Source organism: Pholcus phalangioides, unplaced genomic scaffold, assembly GCF_987345545.1.
Source record: "Pholcus phalangioides strain wild (caught in Gottingen) unplaced genomic scaffold, Ppha-v1.0 ptg000039l_1, whole genome shotgun sequence".
Taxonomy (NCBI): Eukaryota; Metazoa; Arthropoda; class Arachnida; order Araneae; family Pholcidae; genus Pholcus; species Pholcus phalangioides.
In genome coordinates, this window is record NW_028301625.1 from 24699301 (window position 1) to 24724950 (window position 25650).

At 35.4% G+C, this 25650-nt stretch overlaps 1 protein-coding gene across 2 annotated transcripts; it reads left to right on the top strand.

The window, feature by feature from the left end:
- The first annotated feature begins 1094 nt into the window (after positions 1-1094).
- LOC149065742 (uncharacterized) lies at positions 1095-25286 on the top strand. 2 transcript variants are annotated; one of them, XM_089253596.1, is made up of 2 exons: positions 1095-1147; positions 23438-25286. In XM_089253596.1, exon 2 carries the CDS (start codon positions 23458-23460, stop codon positions 24727-24729), a length of 1272 nt encoding a protein of 423 aa, XP_089109722.1. In that variant the 5' UTR covers positions 1095-1147; positions 23438-23457; the 3' UTR covers positions 24730-25286. The 2 variants fall into 2 exon arrangements, with proteins under 2 accessions (XP_089109722.1, XP_089109721.1); XM_089253595.1 differs by lacking the exon at positions 1095-1147 and adding an exon at positions 3879-4148 and having other exon boundaries at positions 23438-25285.
- Positions 25287-25650: the final 364 nt, after the last annotated feature.

Sequence of the window (25650 nt, forward strand, 5' to 3'; positions counted from 1 at the left end):
CTCAAACACAGACGCAGATAATTTTATAATATTTGAAAATTAAATAATTCGAGAGAAAATGTGTTTTTTAGAAAATTTGCGTGCACCAACCCCCTTAAATGTAGTTTAGAAGGCTACATATATATAAGAGAAACATATCATTTGAATAGTATTTATAGATTTTATTATGTTATTTACCACTTAAAATTCTTTTGATGGCATCCCTGAAAAACATTCCAGTAGTTACTTTTTATTTTCTTCTTCAAATATTCTTATGGGTTTTTCAAAACCGTAGCGCACTGCAATCGACTGTATAATTCACTTTTTGAATACTAAATAATACAGACAAGAAAATTTCTTAAATGTACAAAATTTATCGACAGTAAAAAAAAATCATAATCTGATATATTACTCGAAGAAATCTATGCACGTTTCTATTTTGTTTATTTTTTAAGATAAATAATTGAAGGCAAAAAATGCAGCTCTTCAAATGTATATCCGGTGTTCATTTAATACTAATTGAATATTCTTGAATATTTTTCTCGTCCTGCTTCCTCGTTATAATTCCGCGAGTGTTCCGTCGAGTCACTCATCCTCACAAACTTCGTATTTCTTAAATTCTATTATCTACTTGTTACAATTGATTCTGTTTCCACGAGGATTTTTATTATTGTTATTATTCTATACTGGTGAAAGGTTAGTGCTCTAATCAGCACAGTGCAGAATATCAAGTGAATTCTTGACTCTTTTTTTTTTTTTTGTTACTTCTGAAGCACCCATGCTGTAAAAGCTGATTGCGTCTAGACTTCCAAGAAACACATTTATTTCATGTGCCTAAGTCCAAAATCTTAGTAAATCATGCATGATATGCATTGGAAGGAAAAAACATTTAAAAAAGAAGACTCTTGTGTTTTTCCAACCAAGAATTCCTAGTTAACTGAAATAACCCGATAGACTAAGTTTTGTTCTTCCGCGGGTCACTGGTGGCTATTCAGTATTCAACAAGTGTTCGGCATTTGCGGGACTGTTTTGTGAGATTTGCATGGCTTCATACCGTTGATACTGGATTCTTACCTTTTACGTAATACGTTTCAACTACTCGTTGAAAGGTTTGTGGAGAATCAAGTGTTGGAAATGATGAGCATTTTTGCTATAATCGTGTTAATTTGTAAGTAATTTACGCTTTTGATATTTTTTGATGTTTATAGGCAAAAAATTTATTTTTAGATTTTTTTATCATTTTTAATACTTTTAAGTCCAAAAATAATAATATTGATTGATAGCACGTGCAATTAAACTCCGTTAGTCCGAGTCTCGATGCACCATGAAATCTGATGAATCATGGGCACCATCATGTAACCCCGTTGTAGCATTTAATTGAGAAAATATACTTTTATGTGTACCGTTAAACCACGTTTAGGTCATTACATGGGCGTAAACCATGTTCTCTGACATGTATAAGGGTTCCACTATACAGACCGTTCTGAATTGTTTGCTCTGTAGATAATTCAGCAACCGTTGGCTTCAGGAACGTACTTTCAACCATGATTATTTTTTCAAATGGCGTGCGGTTTCTTAAAATGTCATGATATTTTAAGGGGTTTGTATGCATAAAAATATATAAAAATTAACTTTTCATACAGTCGCCGTATGCTGAAACTGTCTACTAGGGAAATGTAGAACCTTCTTTGGAAGGCCATTTCCGAATAATTTCACATTTCTGAGTGCAATATTCATGGAGATATTTTTTCGCTTTGAAGTTTTGAGCATTTATTTTTTCAGTAAATTATTAGTGAACTTGTGGTCTACAAATTGAAAAAATGTGATTTAAATTCAAACTTTAAAACTTCCGTGAAAAAATTAAATGTCATTACGACTGAAAAGAGATAGCTAGTAAAAATCATATATTTTTTAAATAGATAACAAAATAACCTAAATGTGTTACCAACTGAGGCCATCCCATTTGTGCAGTCTCCAAAAATGGAGACTTTCATGCTAAATGAAAACTTACTAACATAGCTATAAGTTCTCAAAACATAGTAAATTTTCATTTTCAATATCTCAATAAATATTGCATCTAAAAATATGTAGTTTTTTGATAATGACTCCTCAGAGCATGGTTTAAATTTTATTAATTAGAATTTTTAACGCACAGAGTCTAATAAAAAGGTAATTTTTGTACTTTTCCAATTATTCAACCCCTCAGAAAGTATTATGGCATCTAAAGTAATCGCACGTCATTTGAAAAATAAATTATAATTGGAAGTATGTTTGTAAAGTCAATGGTTGCAGAGATATCCACTGAACCAACAATTTGGGATAGCCGTGTATAATACAAAATTATTATTCTTTTCAAACATAATATGGAAAAAGTCCACCAAAATTGAATGATGAAAGTATAGAATAGAAAATGTTTTTATAAATTCTTTTAATTAAATGTATTTGGAAATTTTTGTTTTGTCTGACCGTTATTGTCCGTTATATTTTATATCATGTGTAAATTTATTGATCACTTAAGGTATCCGACTATGTTGAAAACGTCATTTTGGAAGATAATATCGATTTTGTTTCTTTTCATTTTTTGTCAAAGCCGTATTTCTTGTCATTCCAAAACAGGCCTTGTTTTGTTTGCATGATACTTAGAACCGAAGTGAAGTCCACTTTAGTGTTGTGTTTTTATATATAAGAGTTATCTGTGAATTTCAGCCACCACGTTGGTCATTTTCCTGTTGTGGCTTTGTATTTATATTTGTATAAAAACTGAAAGTGTTAAACGAAGAAAGCTATTTTAGACACGAGTTTGAAACATGATTTCTGAAAATATATTGATTGTATCATTACAAAATTTTAATATGATATTTTACTATATATTAAGTTATGAACCAAAAACTAAGGTTTTTCACGTGTGTATTTGTCTAATTACGCAACTTTACACACGATTTGTTAAATGAAAAATTCAAAAAATTCACACGTACATCAGCAGATTTAGGTGTAACTTATGAGCACATACTATACAATCCTCTAAATTGTGGTTCATAACCTACATCATCACTAGCTAAATGTAATGTGAAAATAACAAACACTTCATTCATGGAATTTTTGCAATTTTGTTTCGAATATTACATGAATTTTGATTAAAATTTGACATAAAAATGACTTTTCCATAGAAAATGACAGGTCGTCCGAAATTTATTATTGTTTTCGCCATTTCTCTCTCGAAATGGTGAAAACAATAATAATTTCACTATACCACAGAAAATATTATTAAAGTTCACTCCAGTACCACTTTATAGAAAAGTGGCAAGAAAGGTAGTAGGATACCTTTTAAAGGCCTCTTACTTCAGCATTGGCAAGCCCCGATAGTTTGTAAAGTTGATTTCTCAACGGGATACTTTCCCCTATTCCCCTTTAATTTGCACGTGCTGAAAATTGGAAAAAATTCTGTACCGAAAATTCCATTTTAATTCATCATCGAGACACTTTATCACAGAAAATGTTACTAAAGTTCACTCCAATATCATTTCATGGAAAAGTAACAAGAAAGGTAGTCGGATACCTTAACTTCGGAAAGAAAACTGGAACGGAAGAATTTTGCTGGTCATCAGCCGAATTTTAAATTACAAGATTATGTGTCATTGCCGTATTTAGTCAACAACTACAAGAGATATAATTTGTCATTAGCTCGAGTCGGAAGTAGAGAAATTGTGTGGTAAAAGTAGGTTTGAATCATTGGTGAGTTTTTAATGTTCTAATAAAAAAAATGAGCGGCACGTTCACGGAATTCATGAGCCGTAACGAATCCAGCATCTCATCGGAATCTAACAATTTAGTGCTCTCACTCTGTATGTTATTCTTTAGAGCTCCGGATGAATCAGTCACCCAGAACGCCTCAAGTAAGAAGTGAGGTCTACGTCCTGCCACAACAACTTGACTTGATCCACTTTGGTCTTCTCTCATCATTTTCGGGTGTTTCTTCTGAGCAGAAACATTATATCAAATCGTTTCTCCGTAACGGTTGATTTTTACTAATAAAAAATAAATAACTAACTGCCGTAACTCTCTCTCGATTTTGTGATCGCCAGAAATTGGGTGTGCAGCATGTCTTGAAATTGTTGGAATCAATAACTCATGTTGGATTATGATCAACAAATGCATATCTGAACTGAATAGTAAGTTGATAGCTTTAAATATTCATTACCCTTCCATGGAGGTTGCCTACAAACTGAGCTGTTCCGGATGTATAAATATTTCTCATAATGAATGTATGGTAATTAATTTCCATTAGTGCGTTTATAGTTTTTTTCTAATTATAGTTCTAGTATGGTATGAAGTAGTAGTATGGTACCCAGTAACGTGGTGGTTGCTATCACGGTCCCGGGTTCGAACCCGAGGGAGGATATAGATAAGATATTTTTCCTAACGAATTTGAGACGACCCACCAATAGACAGTGCCTTCATTTTCAACCCATCTCATTAATGGCAGTAAACTGCAATAGAGCGATATGGCCAGAGTTGGTTTTTGGTGAAGTAATATAGTATTCAGTTTTAATTTTTATTATATTTCATTATATTTTTAGCAATTAAACTATCCTTTATTATTTTAAGGCTTTGTGTAGTGTTTTTCGGCTTGATAACAAGGCATGTTTCTAAATGCAATGTGGAATGTTTCTCAATACATGTAAATTAAAAGATTCGTAATGCTATGGTTGCTATGGTGTTGAATAATCACTGCGTTTATCCCAAGATTGAACACGTGATTAGATTCAGGGCCGGACTTGGGTGCGATTCCTCCGGCCTGTATAAAACTGGAATTTTATGCAGTGATTACGCATTGATCACTTAATGGTTTAACAAAGCCATGACTTGAAATTCTATGATTTATAGATAAGCCCATAAACATGAATGGTCCTTGATTTTTGACAGGACCCCAGGCTAAGATTTTTATTAGGCGCCTTAGGTTAATTTTAAAGAAATTTATTATCAAAAGAACTGAAAATATATGTGCAAGAGATGGATCACTGCCCTTCCCTCAGGCAGGACCAGAACTAGAGGGGGCGAGGGCGGCAACTGCCCCGCGCGGCAAAATTTAGGGGACGGCAGTTTTAGGCGGGAACAAAGAACACCGTCATAAAATTATCGAATTTTAAAGTTGTGTAGACGGCAAAATCATATTTGCCCAGGGCGGGAAAGTCCTAGTTACGGCCCTGCCACCAGAATACAGTCTTCTCAAACTTCTCCCCCGTAAGTGATAGAGGGTGGCTGTGGCCTCACCGATGGCGTGCACCATGAGCCTGTGGGCAAATAGCAAATAAATTATCTAGGAATCACTCCTCAAGGTTCAAGCCATCTCAATGTATAGAAACGACATATGATGTGTGACAATTTATTCATTTTTTTGAATTTGTTGCCATTTGGGTTCGAGATTTTTTACGGTCATCCAAGTCAAGACTTCTGGTGGCCCCAAACAATTGATTTTCTGTAGATCCATAAAGCGAAAGCAAAAGGTAATTTCCCGAGGTTATAGGTTAGAGTAACGTCTCATCCCTTCTGAAGGACATGCACAGTATACAGATATTGTAAAGGGCCGCAATACGGTTTTCTCACTGGGCTGGAAATGTCCAGGGCTAGCTCTGATTAGATAGAACTGAATACACATCACACACCCCAAGACTACCCTATACGTATTTCAAATTGGAACTCTTTGGTGAACTTAACCAAGGTCGTAGTGAGAGGGGGGGCGAACTAGAGGGTCTGGCTCCTCCCCGAAATTTTGAAAAACGACAGATATATATGGAATATCATAATTAAGTCTTTTGTAGTTGTCCCCCTCCGAAAACGGCCCTGAAACGTTCAGGGCATTTCAACCGTATAGGCATGTTTGAAAATTGAACGAGATGCAATTTTTTACACATAAAATATTCTATGCTATTATAATAGTTAAAAATACAGTAAATATCTTGAGAAGAAAATTCTAAAGAAAAAGTACATGAAAACCAGACACGCCTCCACGTTAATAAAGGGTCGTTTCTCTACACCAGGAATCGAACCCAGGACCTCTTGCACATACCGGGCAAACGCACAATTATACCATAGAGGGACAAAAAAAAAAAAGTACAGTTGAGCCCCTCCCCTAACGTACACCTCCCATTAACGAACACTTCTGATTCCCGGTCCCGTGAAATAGGGCTTTAATATATCTCACTCTCCGGTAGCGGACACTCTTGATAGCGGAAAATAAAATCAGGCATACTCTACTTTTTTTCCGGATTTACCGTAGAAATAACTTTGTTGAAAGACGACTTCCAATAAAAGAAAACTATTGAACGATATATGAATATGATGCACCGCCAATTAATTACTTAATTTACTGAACATAACTATGGTCCAGGATGATGAATTCGAATGTCATGTTGGTTTTGTTTGCACATGTTGATATGTGTGAAGAAAGCCAACATTAAAAGATAATGGCTTTTATGTTTTTAGCGTCTTAACACATTTTGACTTAATTTTTATTGCAAAATACGTGTAGTGCGTGTATCATATCCGTTAAAAATATTTAATTGGTTTAATGAAAAGAAAAGATTACACATTTTTTTCCATGTTTATCAAACTTTCCAACTTTATCTGGAAATTAGACCTAATCGCCGGTAAAAGTGATTTAAGAATGTAGAGAAATTCAACAACTAGTGATTATGCATAACCACCGACGTATCACTTTTACACAAAACATTGTAAAATGTATAGGAACAAATTTCGACAGAAGCCGAACGTCACGCTGTATTAATGCGAAAGTCGTATAAATGAGAATCAAATGTATATCTTACCTCCCCGTTAGCGGACAAAATTTTTAGTCCTGTGGTGTCCGTTACCGAGAGGTTCTACTGTAATGTGAATATATGTTAATCTACTTTTAGGAACATGAACTGACATTCATCACAATGTTTATTTTCAGGATATATGAACTCTACGTGTCAACACACAAAATGCATGATAACATTTCATTCATTTTTACAAGCAAGTACATCATTACAGACTAGAGATATAGAACAAGAGGTACAAATTAATTGAGATGCATTTCCCACGATAAGGAGAAGAAGCTTCTTCATCAGAATCAGAATGCGTATCTTTCGAAACGATTCACATGACCTGGCCATCCGATCGTTCGGAAGAGGAAGTACTTGGACCTATGATCCAAATTACTTTCTCATTAGAGTTTCGACCCTTGGGAATCACCGAAAGTAATCAAATGGTCCCTGAGTTAGTGCCCCTTGAAAGGATCCGGCCTCTTTATACCATATCACGACCATAAAGAAAGAAAACCTATAGGCAAAAATTGAGTACCGCCGTGAAACGGATTCTATTACTTTTTTGTGAGAAATGTATGTGTTAAGAAAGAAAATCTTTTTTCACCTATTTCTCTTTAATACACCACCAATGTATTCGTTTATATACTTAAATATGTATTTATTGTAATCAGGGTTACCAGACGTCCTCTTTTTTGATGTCGTTTTCGAAATTTTTCACTTTGGGAAATTTCAAACTGGTGTTGCCACTTTTGATTTTTAGGTTCCTGGAATTTATTTCCTTTTTTTTTCTTTGATGGGAAAGAAAAATCGCACTGCGAAACAGATCTTCATCATCATATGATTATACCTTTTTTTTCCCCGCACATATCTACACACTGACCAATTGCTGTCGAAATTTGCAGAAAATAAGAACTCAAGGGTCCTCCAAGTGGGACAAAAATTCAAAAAATCTAGCCACGGCCTCATGTGCTCCAAATCACCTTCGGTATATTTTGAAATTTCTCACCAGTCTCTGTTCTTCGAGGGTGTTTAATAACATCTGTATTTTGCACTATCTACCCTCCGAAAGTGAGTATGGAGTTTCCGTTAAGCTTATTTCTGTGTGTTACGCCATAGTATTATACGTGAAACCACTTCCCAGTGTGAAATAACTAAATGTATTTTGTTAATCAACTTATGAATTAGAATTTTTTTTTGCGAATAAATAGTTTTGAATGTATTTGATGGTGATGCTAACAACGCCAATTCAGAAGAAATGCACAACACCATAGATGTGGTAGTCCCTAAAAATAATGCTTCCTCTCGATATAAAGACAGAGGCGCCGCGACATGAAGAAAACGCATTAGAGGGGCTGAAAGTTGCTGATCGTCCCGTATACACGGGAATCAAGCACATACGCAGAAGGAGAAAACTGCATTGTATTGTTTTTTCAGAAATTATTGTGGGGAGAGACTCAGCCTCCTTACAAAATTCATTGGGGGGCTTCAAATGGCTTCAGCCCCTAGGTTCCGGCACCTATGCATAAAGATAACACCTCTATAATGATATTTTTCATGACCCGTAGAGTATCGTTATATCGAGGTTTCACTGTATAATTTATCGTGTACATCACATATTTTTTAACCCTTTTACCCATAGCAGAAATCACTGAGGTAACCAGCAAAATGTTTTTTTTCTCTCTCATGAAGTAGGTTTTTTTTTTTTTTCATTTTGAGCAGATGAAAAGTAAGAGGGATAGGTTCCATTGATAAAACAGCTTTAAAAATATCTCGGCTGGTCCTTGCTAAAATAAAAAGCTTTTAAGAAGGCGAGATATCTTGTTAATGCCGGTGAGAGAAATATTGAAAATTTATGATTTTTGTCAAGTAACAAATATCATTCAACCCTTTAAGCCGCTTTTAAAATTTTCCTGATTCGCATTATAACTGCCACAGTGGAAACCACTAAACCTGCAAGAAATTTCCACCTATTTGTAAAAAGACTATTTTTTTCTGATTGCGTGGCCTGATAAATGTCCCCCCCCCCCGCAACAGAAAATAATAACAACAAAACAAAGAAGATCGTTTCTATTATCTATCATTTTCTATTATCTATGTGCTGCACGAATAATCGTATACTACCTCGAAAAGGGAAAGGGAAAACACATTCTTTCTCTCGTCTTCTGTTATCAGACGTTAAACAAAAGCTAATTCCACCCAGTGGCACTTGATTGACAGGACGGGAGAAGAGAAAACATGTTATCAGGTGATGAAGTTCTCTGTATAAAGCTATTTGGACTCGGAATCGCCTGAATGAGAGTCTTTTAAGAAGGCGAGTTATCTCGGGATTGCCGAAATGAGACGATTTTAAGAAGACGAGATATCTCAGAATTTCCGCGGTAAGGATTAAATCGATATAAATGGAAAAAACTGAAGGGCATTCTCTCTCTCTCGAATTTACAGTTCAAAACAAACCACCACAAAACATATACTTTCACCTTCTTCAACGATATCAACAAAAGCTTTTATCGCCGACGGACAAATAAATGTCTCTGATGTTCTTGTTTTAGGGGGGAAATATAATAATAATGCGTTAATAACGGTAAGTGTGAGAGGATTCCGGTTAATTCGATAAATTCCACGAAAAACCACTTAATGGCTTTTTCGTAATATTGAAATTCGACCTTTGTTCTGTTTTAGGGAATTTTTGAAAGGTAGTATCTCTCTCTCTCTTTTTATCTATTTATTATTATTCACTGCCAAGAGTTAATACGGTTAGAGGAGAGATAATAAGCATTATCGAAGTAAATTCAATAAACATCGTGTTTGGCTCCACTGCACCTCATGGCAATAGCGATGCCCCTTATTTCTTCGCTAATTAGGACGTCGTTCTTGATTCATCTTCTATCTCCAACGTGAAGGTTTTTTGAATAACGCTGAAGTCGACAGAAATTGCCTTCTAAATAGTCAAATTCTCACAATACAGCGATGTACAAATTCGAAATATTTATATATACATTTGAGGTTACAAATATTTTAATAAATACATAACATATATATAAAATATTTTCATGGTGACTGATTTCTTATCTTATTCTTTATTCTATTAAAATCTAATTATTTGATTATTGTAAAATAAAAAATGTTTTCCGACTGTTGTAATAAAGAATTTAAAAAAAGCAAATAGCAAATTGTCAATCAAGACAAAACGAGAAGAAATTTGTAGTGGAAGTTGTCAAAACTGACTACCCAAGGGACTTTGTTCTACTGGTCACTATAGAGTATAGACGGTAACCATATAATAGGGGATCTTCAACCCGTGGCCCGCCAAGACACTATTAATAAAAAATTAAATCGGTATTCCACTATCTGAAAGTATGATCGTAATTCTCATTCGTTTTGGACATTCTTTCTAATCATTTCGGTCATTTTTTGCACACGAGGACTAATTAGACAGGGACCTACAATTTATTGCTAATTCCGAAAGGCATCTTTTTTTTTAAGTAGTAATATTTTTTTGTGGTCATGCCGCCGTTTATGTTGTACCCCTGCTTCAGGAACGTTTCTGACGAGGACGAACCGGGTATCGAACTCGCAACACCTCTAAACATCCTTTGGTACTTTTAAGCCCCGTTCACATGTGCAAGATTGGGGGTCGCTTTGGTGATAATTACCAGCATGGTACCCCTCGTAGGGAAAAAAAAGGTGGGAGAGAAGATCATCAAAAAAAGCCTATCTTTCTTGGGGTGGATTGGTGGTCGACATCGACCTTCTCTCCCATAATCCTTTGCTCCGCGAAAACTACTGTAAGCTCCTTCGTCCGCCATCTTGAATCAACCACTTCCGTTAAACCCACGTAACCAGTGACGACTTCCGGAAAGAAGAGGTGGATTACCGGCATAAACTGAACATCATGTGAATGGTTTGTAGCGAAAATCCCGTTACCAGGAACTTCCCGGGATGTTTTATTGCACATGTGAACGGGGCTTTAGGCGAGTATCTTATCGACCTGGGCTACCGCGCCCATGGAAAGATCTCGACCAGAATTCGTACTGAGCAGTTTCTACTTTAAATCAAAAAAAGAATAATTTAGTAAAGTTTTCTGAATTTCATCAGAAAAATTTTTATCAATGCTGGTCGAGGGGTAAAACCTTGGAATAAATTTGTTGAGGAATTTGCTATTTCACAATGAAGGTTGGTTTATTTTAACATCAGACTGATAGTAGTGGGTATTATTGTACAAAACAAGAACAAGATCAGCACCGCACCAGATGTCTACGGAAGGACACCAGTCTTTAATTCACCGTGTCCACTGTGAAACATGATCAGATACTTGTTTGGGCAGCTATTCCGGTTATTTTCTTGATACAAATTGAATTGTTTAACACATAAATAATCAAGACTCGTTTTTTCAACTGCGAACGCAATTTACTCATTTCTGACATAAATAGAATGCGGTCATAGGTTCCAAAACCAATAGGAAACTTGTACATTATAATAGTTGAAATATATTTTATTAGGAGCTTTATGCAAATTTAAATTTCTATATCTCTGTCTCAATCACCATTATACGGGAATGATACTATCAAAACTTAATTTTCCCCTTTCTTGCGGGTAACTTTTCATATTTTACTTGAATTTTAGAATCAACCGTTATTCTTTTCGAATTCTCTTTGTGAAACCTTATACACTTATAATGTACAGCAAGGTGAATTCTTTTACTACTTTACTAGAAAATGAAACTCTACTATTTGTCATCTCTTAAATATTTTAGCTTCGAATATCATATAAACCATATTTTTTTATTTTAAAAAAAGCTGACAACTTCAATTGTTAAAGAAACCGAACTTTTTAGGAGATAACAAGTTACTATTATTTTTTTTAAAAATCATTTTCGACAGTTTGACAGGTGTATGAGATATTTCGTAGATATATAATAATGCTTTCTCTTAGATAACTTTCTGTTTTTTTAGAAAATTACTGGTTATCTTAGTCTCGTTTCCTAGAAACAACGCGCAAAGAAACTTGTCAAAAGTTTTTTTTCTGTCTGTAAATATGATGAAAAATAATGACTTTATAAACACGTTCCGAGATGAAAATGTTTTTTTATTTTAAAAAAAAAAGCATTCTAACCTTTAAAACTCCTTTTTAATATTTGATTTTTCTCGCACTTTGGAACAAAGACAATATCTAAGAAGCTAATTTTTTTCTTTAATATACTCCATTGAAAATGATGACGATGATAACAATGATTGATGACTTTTCGGCAATTGTTTATTACTGAGAAAATTATATGTCTATTTACTAATTTATGAAATGTGTGTTGTAGTAATTAAATAAAATAAAAAAATATTATATCTCTTCCGAAAAATATCCTTAGTTATACAACGTGATTCAGTGATATTTCCCTTCTCTAGGAAACAAGACGCCTTTTTATATTGTATTTTTTTGCCGCGCTAACGACAGGAATGTCAAGTAGATGGTCCCAGTGGGCAGAGATGACCACTGCGTGACTGCAGCTAAAGTGGGACAACACGCCATTCCACCCTCTCTTTCTCTCTGGAACTGTCGTCTCCGAAGAATGTTACAGACATATAAAAGCTATGGAACTATTTTTTCCGGTGGATGCCACACCCAAAAGCGACCTTCTTTGGCCAGGAGCTCTATAAGCCCAAGGTCTTGATTGCTTTTTCTCTTTGCTCCAGAATACTCTCCAGTGTCTTCTTTCTCTTGCATCATTATTCTTCAGACTGGTGGACGGATGGGTATACGTGTGTATTCCCTATTTCTTCACTCAAAAAATCGCTCCAGAGTAAATGGCGAATAAGACAAAACAAAAATTAAATAAGTAAACAAAGATAGAGAAGATTTCCTTGCCTCTAAAGAGGCTGTATAACAAAAAAAAACACAAAAAAACAAAGAGCATCTTAAAAGTTTATTACTGTAACACATACTTGAGCATTAGAGTTGAAGTGTTTTGAAAGTACAAACCATTTTCATTCTAGTACATTAAATCCATTCATGGCTTGAATCGGAAATCTGTTTAATGCATTAAATGGATCCATTCCGTTTTTATTCTTTACAAGACGGAAGTCGACAAGCTTTTTAGGATTGATGGCGATTAGCATTGATGATATATCCTGAGTGAAACACTTGAGAGAGAGAATTGCAAACAACTACTTATTACTGTACTTGTAGGGAACACCTTTGGCTCGAGGATGACTTGGAAGCCTCATGGCACGTTGAGTTAAATATGGGTGATGAGTTTCCACTGTTGTGTTGTCATAACTTCAGGTCAGTGATGAACTAATTCTTTTTTGGTTGAGTTATCCAACGCCCACTCCATGGTGTCACTGCCCTCCAAGTCATGTGCTTAGAGGTGGTGGAAAAATAGGATCTAGGAAAATGCGAAGGGTGTGCAACATACAAAGAGCTATATAAAACGGCATTAAAATATATTTATAGTATAGAGTAAAACTGATCTAAGCTGACCACTATGGTGCAAAACAAATTTTCTGATCAATTTAGGCAGGTGTTCAACTTATAAAGGTCTGGTCTTGTATGTAATCTCGTATTCCTTCTCTGAAAAAAGATTCAACTTAGGCAGGTGATCAATTTACAAAGATCTGAGTCTGATCCTGTGCAATCTTGTATTCCTTTCCTTAGAAACGGTTCAGCTCAGATAGGTGGTCAACTTACAAAGGTATGGGCCTGTGTGATATTATATTCCTTCCCTAAAAAACGGTCTAATTTAGACAAGTGGTCAACTTACAAAGGTCAAGTCCTGTGTAATCCTGTATTCCTTCCAAATAAATTCCTTCCTGAAAAACGATTCGACTTACACACTCATGTCAACTTCAGGTTTCACTGTATTATATTTTAAATTTAACCGTCTAACACCGTGTTTCCCAACGTGGGGGGGCCCCGCCGCACGGAGGTAGGGTACAATATGATTTTCAAGGGGGCAATTTTATTTTTAATGGAAGCAATCAGAATTGACAAAAATTTACGATAGATAAGAAGTAATTTCAGAATTAATGAAAATTAATTTTTCTGATGAAAAATAATACAGTATAATTCTCTATTAACCACTTACCTGATGGGTTTTTAATTTTTTTCTCCACAGAAAATGCGTTTTTTTTTTCATTGTATTTTTGTATGTCTATGACTAGGGATAACAGACAAGTACAGAAAATCGTACTTAATTTTTTAATTCAAAAATCTTAAAATTTTGTTCCTTATTACCTTTCTTTTTTAAATTAATTTTTTTTTTCAGAAGCTCTTATTTTAGTTTTTTCATGGAATATAAATAATCTAGGTTTTGGATAGATCATGTACTGAACTAGATTATAGTCTATGTAATTGATTAGATTACAAGATTACGTATCTATATAGATATATATGTATATCATATTGCTGTTGCATGAAGACATAGCGTTCGTGCAGATTTAGTTAAATGTTTAGTTTTCGTTAGCAACCCTCTAGGAGCAAAGATTACGATGCCCGGACTTCAATTTCGGGAAGGAGCGGATGTCCGTGTCTGACAGGGGTGAGTTAGGCAAGCGGTTAATATAGGACTGACTGTTTGACTTGGGTGGAGTCCTGGTCCCCGTTGGGCTTACCCGTTGAAACCCCACTGTGTGAATCGCCATACTGTATGACTTGTTGGCCCTGGGGCTTCGTGGAAAGTTCTTTTTGGCCCGTAATGTCTAAAAGGTTGAAAACCCCTGCTTTCGACCAATTTAATGGTCTTTTGGGGCTTTCTCCACGTGAAGTTCTCTTTTTGAATAATATGAACTATATATCATAGGCTTACACAAGACCTACTTTTGGAAGGGGGGCGCAATGGTTAGTTTGAGGTTTAAGGAGGAGCACAGAGAATCTCGCAAAAGGAAATTTGAGTTTTAAAGGAATGTTAAATTCACAGAAATTAATTAAAAAGAGCATTTATAGGATTTATTCAGTATTTTAATTCTTTATTGAAATAATTTTTTTTCAATTTTCGATCATCTTGGGTGACTCTATTCCCCCTCCGACAGCATGTGTCTTTTCAAGGGAGGGGGCATCAGGATTTTACAAGATACTCAGATGGGACATGGCGAAAAAAGTTGGGAGAGAGAGAGAGAGAGAACCACACTGGTCTAACACAAAACCCTAAAGTTGAAATAACCACATGATCGAGCCAGCTGCAACAATCCTGTTTTGCTGTTTGGACAGATAATCACAATTTATAGTGAGCGATCTATATATATGTTATTGCCAAAGCCCGAAGTTAGCCACTTCATGAAGTGGCCAGCCCAGTTGACCCGACCAATGTCCGAAATTCTGGCTATCGCAGGCCCCTATATGTCGATCCCTGTACATCCCTCTATATGGATCACCAAGTATCAATATTCAGATTCCTTTGATCGTTAGGGTTGCCATAGCCAACCATAATAATTATGGTTTGCTATGGCTAATTATAAATAGCCATAATTATCACACAAAAAAAAATACGCCAACTTGGCGATGGCCCGAATCATAGGGATCGATATACGGATGCATAGGAATTGACCGGCGAAAGTCAGAATTTCGGACATTGGCCGGATCATTTGAGCTAACCATTCCACGAAGTGGCCAACTTCGAGCTTCGGCAGTAACATATATACCAAGCATCTTCAACCCGTTGCTCGCGAACACCGCACGGTGCTCCCTGGCACATCCAGAGTGCTCGATGCTCGTATCCGATTTCGTGCTCGCGAGCACTTGGTCAAAGTTAAAATTAAAAACCTTGTGCAAATTGCATTTAAGGATTGAAATCAATCCTGATTTCATGCATCCGTACGTCGAACTTCCCGTAAGGGTTCTTTTCTTTTGATGATGGATACAGGTAAGTGCTCGCGACTATAAAAAAAACGTTGAAGACCTCTGATATATATATATATATATACATACCCTCATATTCAAAGTAATTAATAAAAATCATCATTTTTGTTCTTCGTTTTTCATCATATTGATCTTGATATATTTAAACCAAATTTCATTCCTATCGTTTAGATCAGTGGTTCTCAACCTGGGGCCACCCCTTGTGGTCCTGGAATATTCTAGGGGGGGGGGGCACGGATGAAAATCAGAAGAAAGGTGATCCACGGCAGGTGGTGAAGAGAGTCATAGAGAGCTGTGGAGAGAAAAGCTTTAAAAGAGAAACATGGTTGTATTACACTACTTTCAGAATCCATCAGATCCGTCCATAGAACCAGGGGCATCTTAACCCTTGGGTCTACGTGGGCATGACCCGGGTCTTCATATCTATAATGGAGGGAGGGGAACGGCACTATATGGGATCTGGTACTATGATTTTCATATGTAATCTGTTACTTCCAGCTAAGTATGGAGGGCCGCCAGAGCAACTGTTGGTGTGTTGGGAGGGTCGATTTATCGTACAGGTTCGTTGGATCGTCCCGTTTTTTTTTACACATACCGTTTTTTACCATATAATTTTACTCCTGGGAGAGATGATAATCCACCATTTGAATCCGTGCCTAGCCAGGATTCCAGAGATTGATCTGATTTATTAAAATTTTCTATTCATAATAAAAAAAATAGAAAGTATCTCACTCTTGGGTAAGGGTAGAGGGGGCCCTGGATAGGACGGGGGGGGGCCACGAGAAAAAAAAAAACGTGACCCATTGGGGGCCATGAGCTGAAAAAAGTTAAGAAACACTGGTTTAGATAAGTGGTGAGTTAAAAAAGTCATTTATTTTCGATATACTGAAAAGAGATTTTTAAAAAAAACAGTAAAAGGTGGGGAAAAAGTGTGTGTTTTTTAATTTGTAGATAACCTTGAGATTTTCGCCGCGCATTGTTGTTGAGGTGCATCAACCGAATAATGAAAACATTAATTAAAAGACAATCCAGACAAAAAAGATCAAAAAAGTATGATCAATATGTCTGCGAAGAGATTTTTGATTTTTCATTATTTCTCTCCGGAATGTCATCTCGTCAAGGAAACTTAAAACATTTTCCGTTTTCTCTACCCAACAACAGGCAAAAACGCTTTTCCCAATTCGGTTCTTTCAAAAGATGGTAGCTCCATTATGGTGGTTTTTCAAAATATAATTTATTAATTTTATCTCCAAAGAGGTCGTCTTTATAAAAAAAAAACAAAAAGTTGTTTATCTCTTCCACAAGATCACTCAATTAAAGTCAAGTTCAAAATCTACGAGAGAAAAAAATTTTAATGATATATTTCTTATCGAAGAAAAATAATCAATAATTGATTGTTATTGATTTTCGCTTAGTCGTATCGCATTTTTCTTTGATATAATTTGAAGTTTGAATAAAAGAACTAATTATATATTTCTCAATAAATTTTAACCAGAATTTTGGAAGATTGATGACTGAAAGATTTTCTTTTTATTGGTATATCTGTTACGGTAAATGTGATAGATCGGTTATTATACATAATAATCGGTTATGATGCATACTTACCAATCGTCTTGGTGAGTTTGATAAATTCATCACTTTTACCGACGAATATGCATAATACTTAAATTTCTCGTTGGTGAATTTGATAAATACTTGAAATTTATCGCCTTTATCTGTGATTGCATAATACCCTAGTGTAATCGGTGAATTTAATAAATTTGAAAAAAATTATAAATGAGTCTAGTATGTGTAGTGAATATAGTCGGATCCCAATATAATGGTAACAAATTTTACGATCATACCCCGATATATTGATAACAAATTTTACGATCGTACCCTGATTAAATTATGTGAATGAATCGCATGAATATAAAAATTGGTGTATGAATTATCATGTATTGTATATCATATAGTACGATTTATCATGTTTACCAACGACGCAACGCTTGGGTGGTGTGCATAATCGCCGGTAAAAGTTATAATTTTTTAGTACTCATTAAATTTACCAACGACGCTTGGGTACTATGCATGATCGCTGATAAAAGTGATTCTTTTAGGGGAATTTATCAAACACACCAAAATGCTTGGTAAGTATGCATAACGGCCTGTTATTATGCATAATGACGATCGTTTATCGTTTTTAAAAGATTCATCGCTATTATGAGTGGTATTCAGGATTGCGTGAGCACTAAAGTCCACGATGGAAGAATTTCATTCGCGTGTAATACCACGAAAACATTATTCCACATACCAAAAAATAAGTATATCTGTATAGATGTTTTATTATATATCCATTAATGTTTTTTATTATTACTATTCCTTGTTTTGGAATGGAAAATCACGTGACATTTTTTTTTACGGATAAGACATGGTGAGTTGCTTTCAAACTCATCTCTCTTCATTCAAAACTTTAGCGGTGTATTTGGAACCAGATTTATACATGACATGTGGCGAATGTCATCAGCATTTCATGTACTGGATGATTGGCAAACCGTGAAGTAACGGACTCCCTCAAATGAATGATTACTACCATTCTATGTGTGGGGGAAATTTAATGATTTATTAAGCCATTTTGAAATGAAACGCAAACTGATCGTTTTCATTCACTTTCGATCCCAATTAGGAAGAAATAATGAAGTCAGTTTGCCCATACAATATATCCACTTTGCAAGCAATTTCTGATCGCAATACAGTTCAATATTCAACATTTGCTTCTGAAAGGTAATATAATATAACATTCTATACGTAGCAGTTTCCCACTGTCGTATCACAAGAATTTGAAAACGATGCCATGCAAAAATATAAAACAAAAACACTAATACTGTATAGCCGTATTATACGAATGCCTTGTCTTTAACCACGTCATGAATATAAAACACATATTATCATCACTATATATCAGTATACAGGGCGTCCTGAAAGTCCTAATTCGGTCTTTATCATATCGGCCGTTCAGAGTAGAGAAATGGTTCTAATGAATTCAAAAACCGAGAAAAGTTATGAAAGAACAGCATAAATGAAGGAAAGGAGTGTTGTCCGATAGTTTATGCTGTTCTTTCCCAACTTTTCTTGAATTGAAATATCTCAGCGATATTGCACTTAGAAACGTGGAACTTTTTATGTTGGCTTCAGGAGAGACAGGGCAACAACTTTCTAATTGGGTTTTTGGGATAGGGCGTCCGTATAAAAGTTTATATGTTTTTACTTTATGACATACTGTATTTTTGCTCTCGAAACTGGTACGGAATGATTTCTAAACACACTTTGATCATGTTTTAAATTAAAACCATACCTCTATGATGAAGGTTGATGAGATAAAGTCGGAATTAGGACTTACAGGATATCCTGTATACAGGGTGATTCTAAATTCAAATACAAATACAACGCCACAACATGCAAAATGCCCAACGCGGTGGCTAAGAAAAAGATGCCCACAACAAATATGGATGTCATATATTTCAAAAATACAGCAACCCAATTAAAAACATAATCACAAAAATGATAAACAATATATACACATGATAAAATATTATACAATGTCTATAAAGAATAGTATGGTTGTCTTATTCTAAGTATGGATAGCTTCTCGATTTACCCCAACAAGTTTATCGAATTTGTTTTTAAACGTGTCAATTGTGTTACAATTTACTACCTCCGGGGGTAAGCTATTCCTTTTATTAACAACCCTATTAGAGAAAATTCATGGGACAAACTTCAAGAGGTGAAATAAGACACCCATACAAGCATTTTTGATCATAGACTGTGCGGTCGAATCGCAATAGCAAAGGAGGTAGATGGTGTTTTTAGAGAGTGCTTGCTCAACAGCACTTCGCCAAAAACAAATATAATATCTCTCCGATGGATTTGCTGCGATATGTGCTATCACCAATTCGAGGGTGCATACGTACCTTCGGATTGGATTGGAGTTTGTTTTTCATTGGTGCAATGAATGAATGAACGCCAGGGGCTCTGCCACCGGACTTATCCCGTTGTCGAGAGCTCTTCCAGCCCAACTTTGTGGCAGAGTCTGGGACAAAGTGAGTGCACCTAACAGTCTGAGTGTGTAGCTAGTGTTGTGTTTGATATTTCAGTGCTGCCACTGCTGTCAAATTGGGAGTGAAGTGTAATGATTGAATATTTGTAACGTTGTAGGCCTGTTGCTCTCTGTGGCGAGACTTTTCAACGGGGAGATCGGCTCGCATTCGCGCCTTGAAGCTGGAAATCACAGAAAACGAACTTCAGCCGACCACCACTGTGGCGCCGGTGGGGCTCGAACCCGGTTCCTTGCGATGCGAGTCCGTCACTATGACCACTCGACCACCACAGCGGCTTTCATTGGTGCAAGGTTCATCAAGGTTATGCTGTGCCAAACAATGATCAAGCGGTATAGTCCTCCGACCACGAGATGAATTTTCGCTGCGTCATGTCACGTCACGTCGGATAATTTTATTCAATTTTTTTTTTGGTAAAACGATTGCACATCGCGAAAAGTTCATCAGTGACTGAGCTTTCACGATTGGCATGTCCTTCTAGGATAAAATAGAATCGTTTGACGTGACATGACGTGCCGTAGCCAAATCTCATCTCGTGGTAGGAGGACTATATAATGGCTTGTAGAATTTGGATTACCCAGGTTGCACCATGAAAAGGCCTACCACACCATCCTCGAATGGTTGATTGCATTTATTGCAGCAAATCCGTCAGAAAAATATGACATTTGCTTTTGATGAAGTGCTGTTGTGCACTACCTTTGCTATACATTCCATGACAAAAATGCTTGTTTAGGAGTCTTATATCACCTCTTGAAGTTTGTCCCATGAATTTAGCATCACTCTGTATGCAACCATAAAATGTTGTATAAATAACATTTATTGGATAATAACAATATAACATTTATACGTCACATAAATATGCGTCTATAATGTATTTTTAGGTTTATCGCAGGGTGAATCACTGCTGTGTGAATGGATCTCTTGAGATTACAACTTAGTTGGGAAAAATTGTTCCTTAATCATCATGAAATAAATGGTTTTTAAAAGAAAAGACAATTTGTAATCAAATATCAAGATAAATCACACATTCTACTAATAATCAAACGCGACAACTTCAGCTCATTATTATGCTCGGAAGTTTTATATTTATTCTTAAGCTTTAAACTTCGTATCAGAAACCTGATGAATATTCTCTTTCAACCCATGGGAATGTAACAGAAAGCGGAAGAATTACTCTCGAATTTCAAAATAATATACTTGTGAATGAAGCAGAGTGTAAGAAATCCATCCCAACCTGTTATTTGTGCCTGGAGTGTTTCGTACAGCTGTATTTCATTAATCAGACATCAAACTATGCTTGCGGGTTTCACCAGTGAAGTTTTTAACTCGGGGGCGATGAATTACAGGGCGCAAATGAAGACAAATGAAGACGGATGAACAAGACGCATAAAAACCCGAGAGGAAAGCGAACTAACAATTTCATGGTCGGCTGACGCCATGATGAATCTTTTACGTGTACAAAAGCATACAAACATACGAAATGTTAATAGAAAGAGAGTTTCTCCGGGTAAAACGGAATGTTCTTTTTGTTCCATCTCTTTCTCTCTCGCTCTTATGATGGATATCCGCTACAATATAATCTCCAATCAATTGAACCCTGAATAAAAATGTTCATATAGTTTACCAGGAAAATATATCGTGAAATAAATAGTATTATTTTCTTTCGCTGACTTCACGTAAAAAAAAATTGTTTGAATTTACGGCATTTCTTAAGACCAGGGCTGACCATATATCTTGGAGTAAAATACAGTAACTTGACATTCTACAGGGTAATTACTAGAGTCCGGAAGTTTAAACACTAAAAAAAAAAGAATTTATAATTAATGGAACAAAGGGAAAATAGCTAAAAGACTAGATATTGAGTGTCCGAAAACTGGCTAAAAATTGTTTGCACTTACTCCGTTCATTGTTTCAATTATAACTTATAATAAATGCATTATTTTCAAAGTTAAATTTCTTTCATGTCAAAAATAAAGTGTTCCGAATCTTTCAGGATAAGGTCGATTAAACGGCCAGCGTTACCAAACGCGAAGCCCGTACAGAAAATGATTGTGAGGATCCTTCGAGTTACGAATGATTCTCACTTATTTGCTGCGTTATTTGGAAAATTCATTACCATTTGTATAGTTGAAACACAAGTACCATGTTTTATTATTGCAGTATTTTTTTTTCATTCTTATTATCACATATACGGACATATACTCAAAGGTCCCCGGTGTTGCCGCACCTGTCATACACTCCAGAGGAATGTATTTGGTCAATTTAGTCGAATATACTAAATACCTAAAATAACTTGCCATGATTGTTTGCAGTGCATTTGTGATGTAAAAATAAAATAAAATGCCCCCAATTTAATAATGACCCCGAGCCCTCTAAACTCTTACATGGCCTGGGTGAGCCAAGATGTCAACATATATTAATATATATATATATAACATATATATAACTTATACATATGCAGTCAAGTCTTTTGAAGTTCTATATGCTCAAAATACCCAAGTTCTACAGAATATGGCCTCTGAAATTCACGGACTAACTTAAAACAATGTTAAAATAAGCACTTATAGGCAGGAATAATTCAAAAAAGGCGTTTTTACAAAAACAAAAGTTCGAAAATAGGGCAAAAAATTTTCATATATAGCATTTTGTCTGAAAACTCCCGGGCTTTAGTGATTTCTTAATTTCTTTTGCAGCATTTTACTAGCAAACCGTTGTCCCCAGAACGCACTTGCTAACTAATACGGAATTTCCGTAGTTTCTAAGGATTTCTACCATAAAATACAAACTGGCGAATCGGGAAAAACTACGGAAATCTGTTTTTTTTAGAAACTTCTTTTGTTCAAGGATGTCTTTGAATTCCATTATCCTATTGAGTACGAATTTGATCGGTAATGTCGATTATGTGTGTGTTTGCACATGTTGATGAGTATGTAGAAAGCCAATATTAACAAGGCCCGGTAAAAAAATATTATTTTTCTATCTTCTTCACGCTTATTTCAATTTAATTCAATTTTCAATAAATTAAATTGTAAAATTTAATTTATTGACATATTAATGCGTGTAAATTACAATACACGTATTTTGCCATACGTGTATTGCGTGCACCGTGTATGGGCGAAATTGTTAAGTAGTTAAATTAAAGTTATATTTCCATATGATTTCTTCCATATTTGTCAAACTTACCAACTTCGGTGATGGGTAATAACCGGTAAAATGTATAATTATCGATTTATCACATTTACCGTAACATTTATACTCCTAATTATCGTGGTTTAATTTATAACTGATGAAAGTTCATCTTCATCCCCGTTCATCTTCAATACTATAAATTCAAGTAAGCTTCGTTAAATATTCATGAAAAAAAAAAATGAGCATTTTTATCAAAAAATTCTGGACAGGTGAAATTGCGTGAAAATACGAGTTATACGAACACCCTTCTGCAGTTTAAAGATTCTATCGTCATCCATTCTTATTAATAGATCAGTTTGGTAGGTAAAAAAGTGTAAGCGATGATATTTACATTGAGAGTCTATAACGCTCTATAAAATACATCCTGCGATCATTTTTATGATATCGCCATTTCAGAAAACGTGAACTTGAAGAAATGGAATTTTTGATTTGCTCCATTATGTTATACATAAGAATAATGTCCATATCGAATGTACAGAATCATTGAGTAAAACTTATAGTGGAAATTTGTATTTTTCATTCTAGGAGGCATCGTGGTGGCTACCATGGATTGGAATTGCAGAAAATCTCACATGAATACTGCGTGGAGTTCGCGTACTATTTTCATTCTTCTTTCCGTTATCATTTCTTTTATGATACATGCAGATGCTGATCACATTTCATCGCAAGGGAAGTACATCCCGACAACGGATGACAGAGATAAAAATGTCAATCCCATTTCATACATGTTGAAGTACGTGGAAAATACGCATCTGTCCCCGGAACATTCTTCAAAATCAGTGGACGTTAAAAACAGTACAACTGAATTGGTAGAAAAGGAATCCATTTCTTCTAGAATCACTTCTATACCGAATAATGGCAGTGACGGCGAAGCACGGAACTTTGGTAAATATGAAGTTCTCAGCAATCGTGCACCGGCTATTGCCTACGTTTTACAAGAAGTTGAGACCATTTTTCAAAACTCGGGTAATCAGAAAATTCACCGCGATAATAAAAAAGAACGCGATACAATGGAAAGTGCTAGTTCACCACAAACGAATTCAACCAACCTTACGACTCTCCGCACGCATTCCGACAAAACCGATGATCTGAATCAGAGTGAAATAATCCCATTTCTTCGACAAAATATACACAGCCGAAATGCAGAAGAGCCTTTATATTATTCCGTCACATATGGAGATATTGCTAGGCGTGCGAAACCTCATACGCAAGCAAGTGGAATAACACCATCAACACCATTAGTTCTCATGAACAATCATAGGCCTAGACCATTAAAACTAAAACATTGGGTTTCGAAACCAAATAAGAAGACACCGTCTTCTTCTAGCAAATCAACAACGCCTTCATCATCAGATGAACATTACTATAATCATGCAAGCGTTTCTTCAGCTACGTATATGGTAGGATCTAGTTACAGTACAAAAAAAAACATCAGTCACTACGACATTCCATCCTCAAGCATAGTTTATGATTCAAACAGCACAGAAGTTACAGATGAACCAAAAAGAACAGAACTGTCAGTGACCGAAACATCTTCAACTGAGATAACTACTTACGCATCAATTACTGAGGATTATGTAATGACTCCTCAACCATCGCCAGAGCAATCTTTACTTGTGGAGAGTCCTACATCTGTGTCGCACAGTTTAAGCAGTCAGTCGGGAAGTGCAACTACGGGTCCATCTCGACCAACCAGTATAATGTCAAACCTGGTTTCTACAGGTGCCATGACATTGGTATCTTTGTTAAGAAATGGCTTCTTTAGTACATTACTGTTGATCATTCCCACGGCAATTTTTGCTATTCTGTTATTGTAAACAGCCTTCAAACAGAGTCAGGCAATAAGTGAACTCACTATCACGTGAACCTAATTGAAAAAAGAAATCGGAACTTCAATGATATATTATTTCATGAGTGAAAGTTTTCGCAACTAACGCTGAACTTGAATCTGCTTCAATGAAAATTTTATGACGAATTCATGCCTATATCTAAGAGTGCGTAGTGCCACTCTTTCATGTGTATTTATTTATTTTGAGAATTTTCTGTTTTAAGATCATAATTCACTGTTTCCCATTTGATGTTACGCCTCATTTTGTGTGTGTTGTTCTATATTTCCATTCTTTTATTATTATAATGTAACAAAAGATATCATTACGGGAAATGCTGCTACACAGTTAGATTACCGCAAACGCAGAGAATGATAAATGGTAAAAAAAATTGCGCATGCTTTTTCTAACCTCTACTTCAAAACGCCACTAAAGGGAATTTTAGTCCTTTCGTTTTCGTGGAAATGCTTTTATACATGAATAACGAAGCTTTTTAATCAATTAATCTAATCCTTTTGGTTTTAGCAACTTAAAATTATAATATATTTGTTTAAGATCCTAAAAATATGTTTTTCGAGGAAAATATTCTTAAAATAATATATGAAATTACCATTTGTGTGTATTACACCATAAATATTTTTGATAAGGGAAAGAAAAGAAGCTTATTACATTAGTGACAAAGCAACTTTTTTTTGTGAGACTAGACAATGTCCTCCAACAAGGAGAGTACAAACGAAATACGCAGACAAAAGCACGGAAGGTATGGTCTATTCCTTCTGCTACTATTCCAAAGCAGACATACTCCCCCTTGTCTTCAATATTCGCCGTAAGATGAACATTTCAGTGCCTCACCCAGTTGGAAATTAACGGTAGATAAAGTCAAGGCTCGATACCCTCCACAAAGTTGCTTTG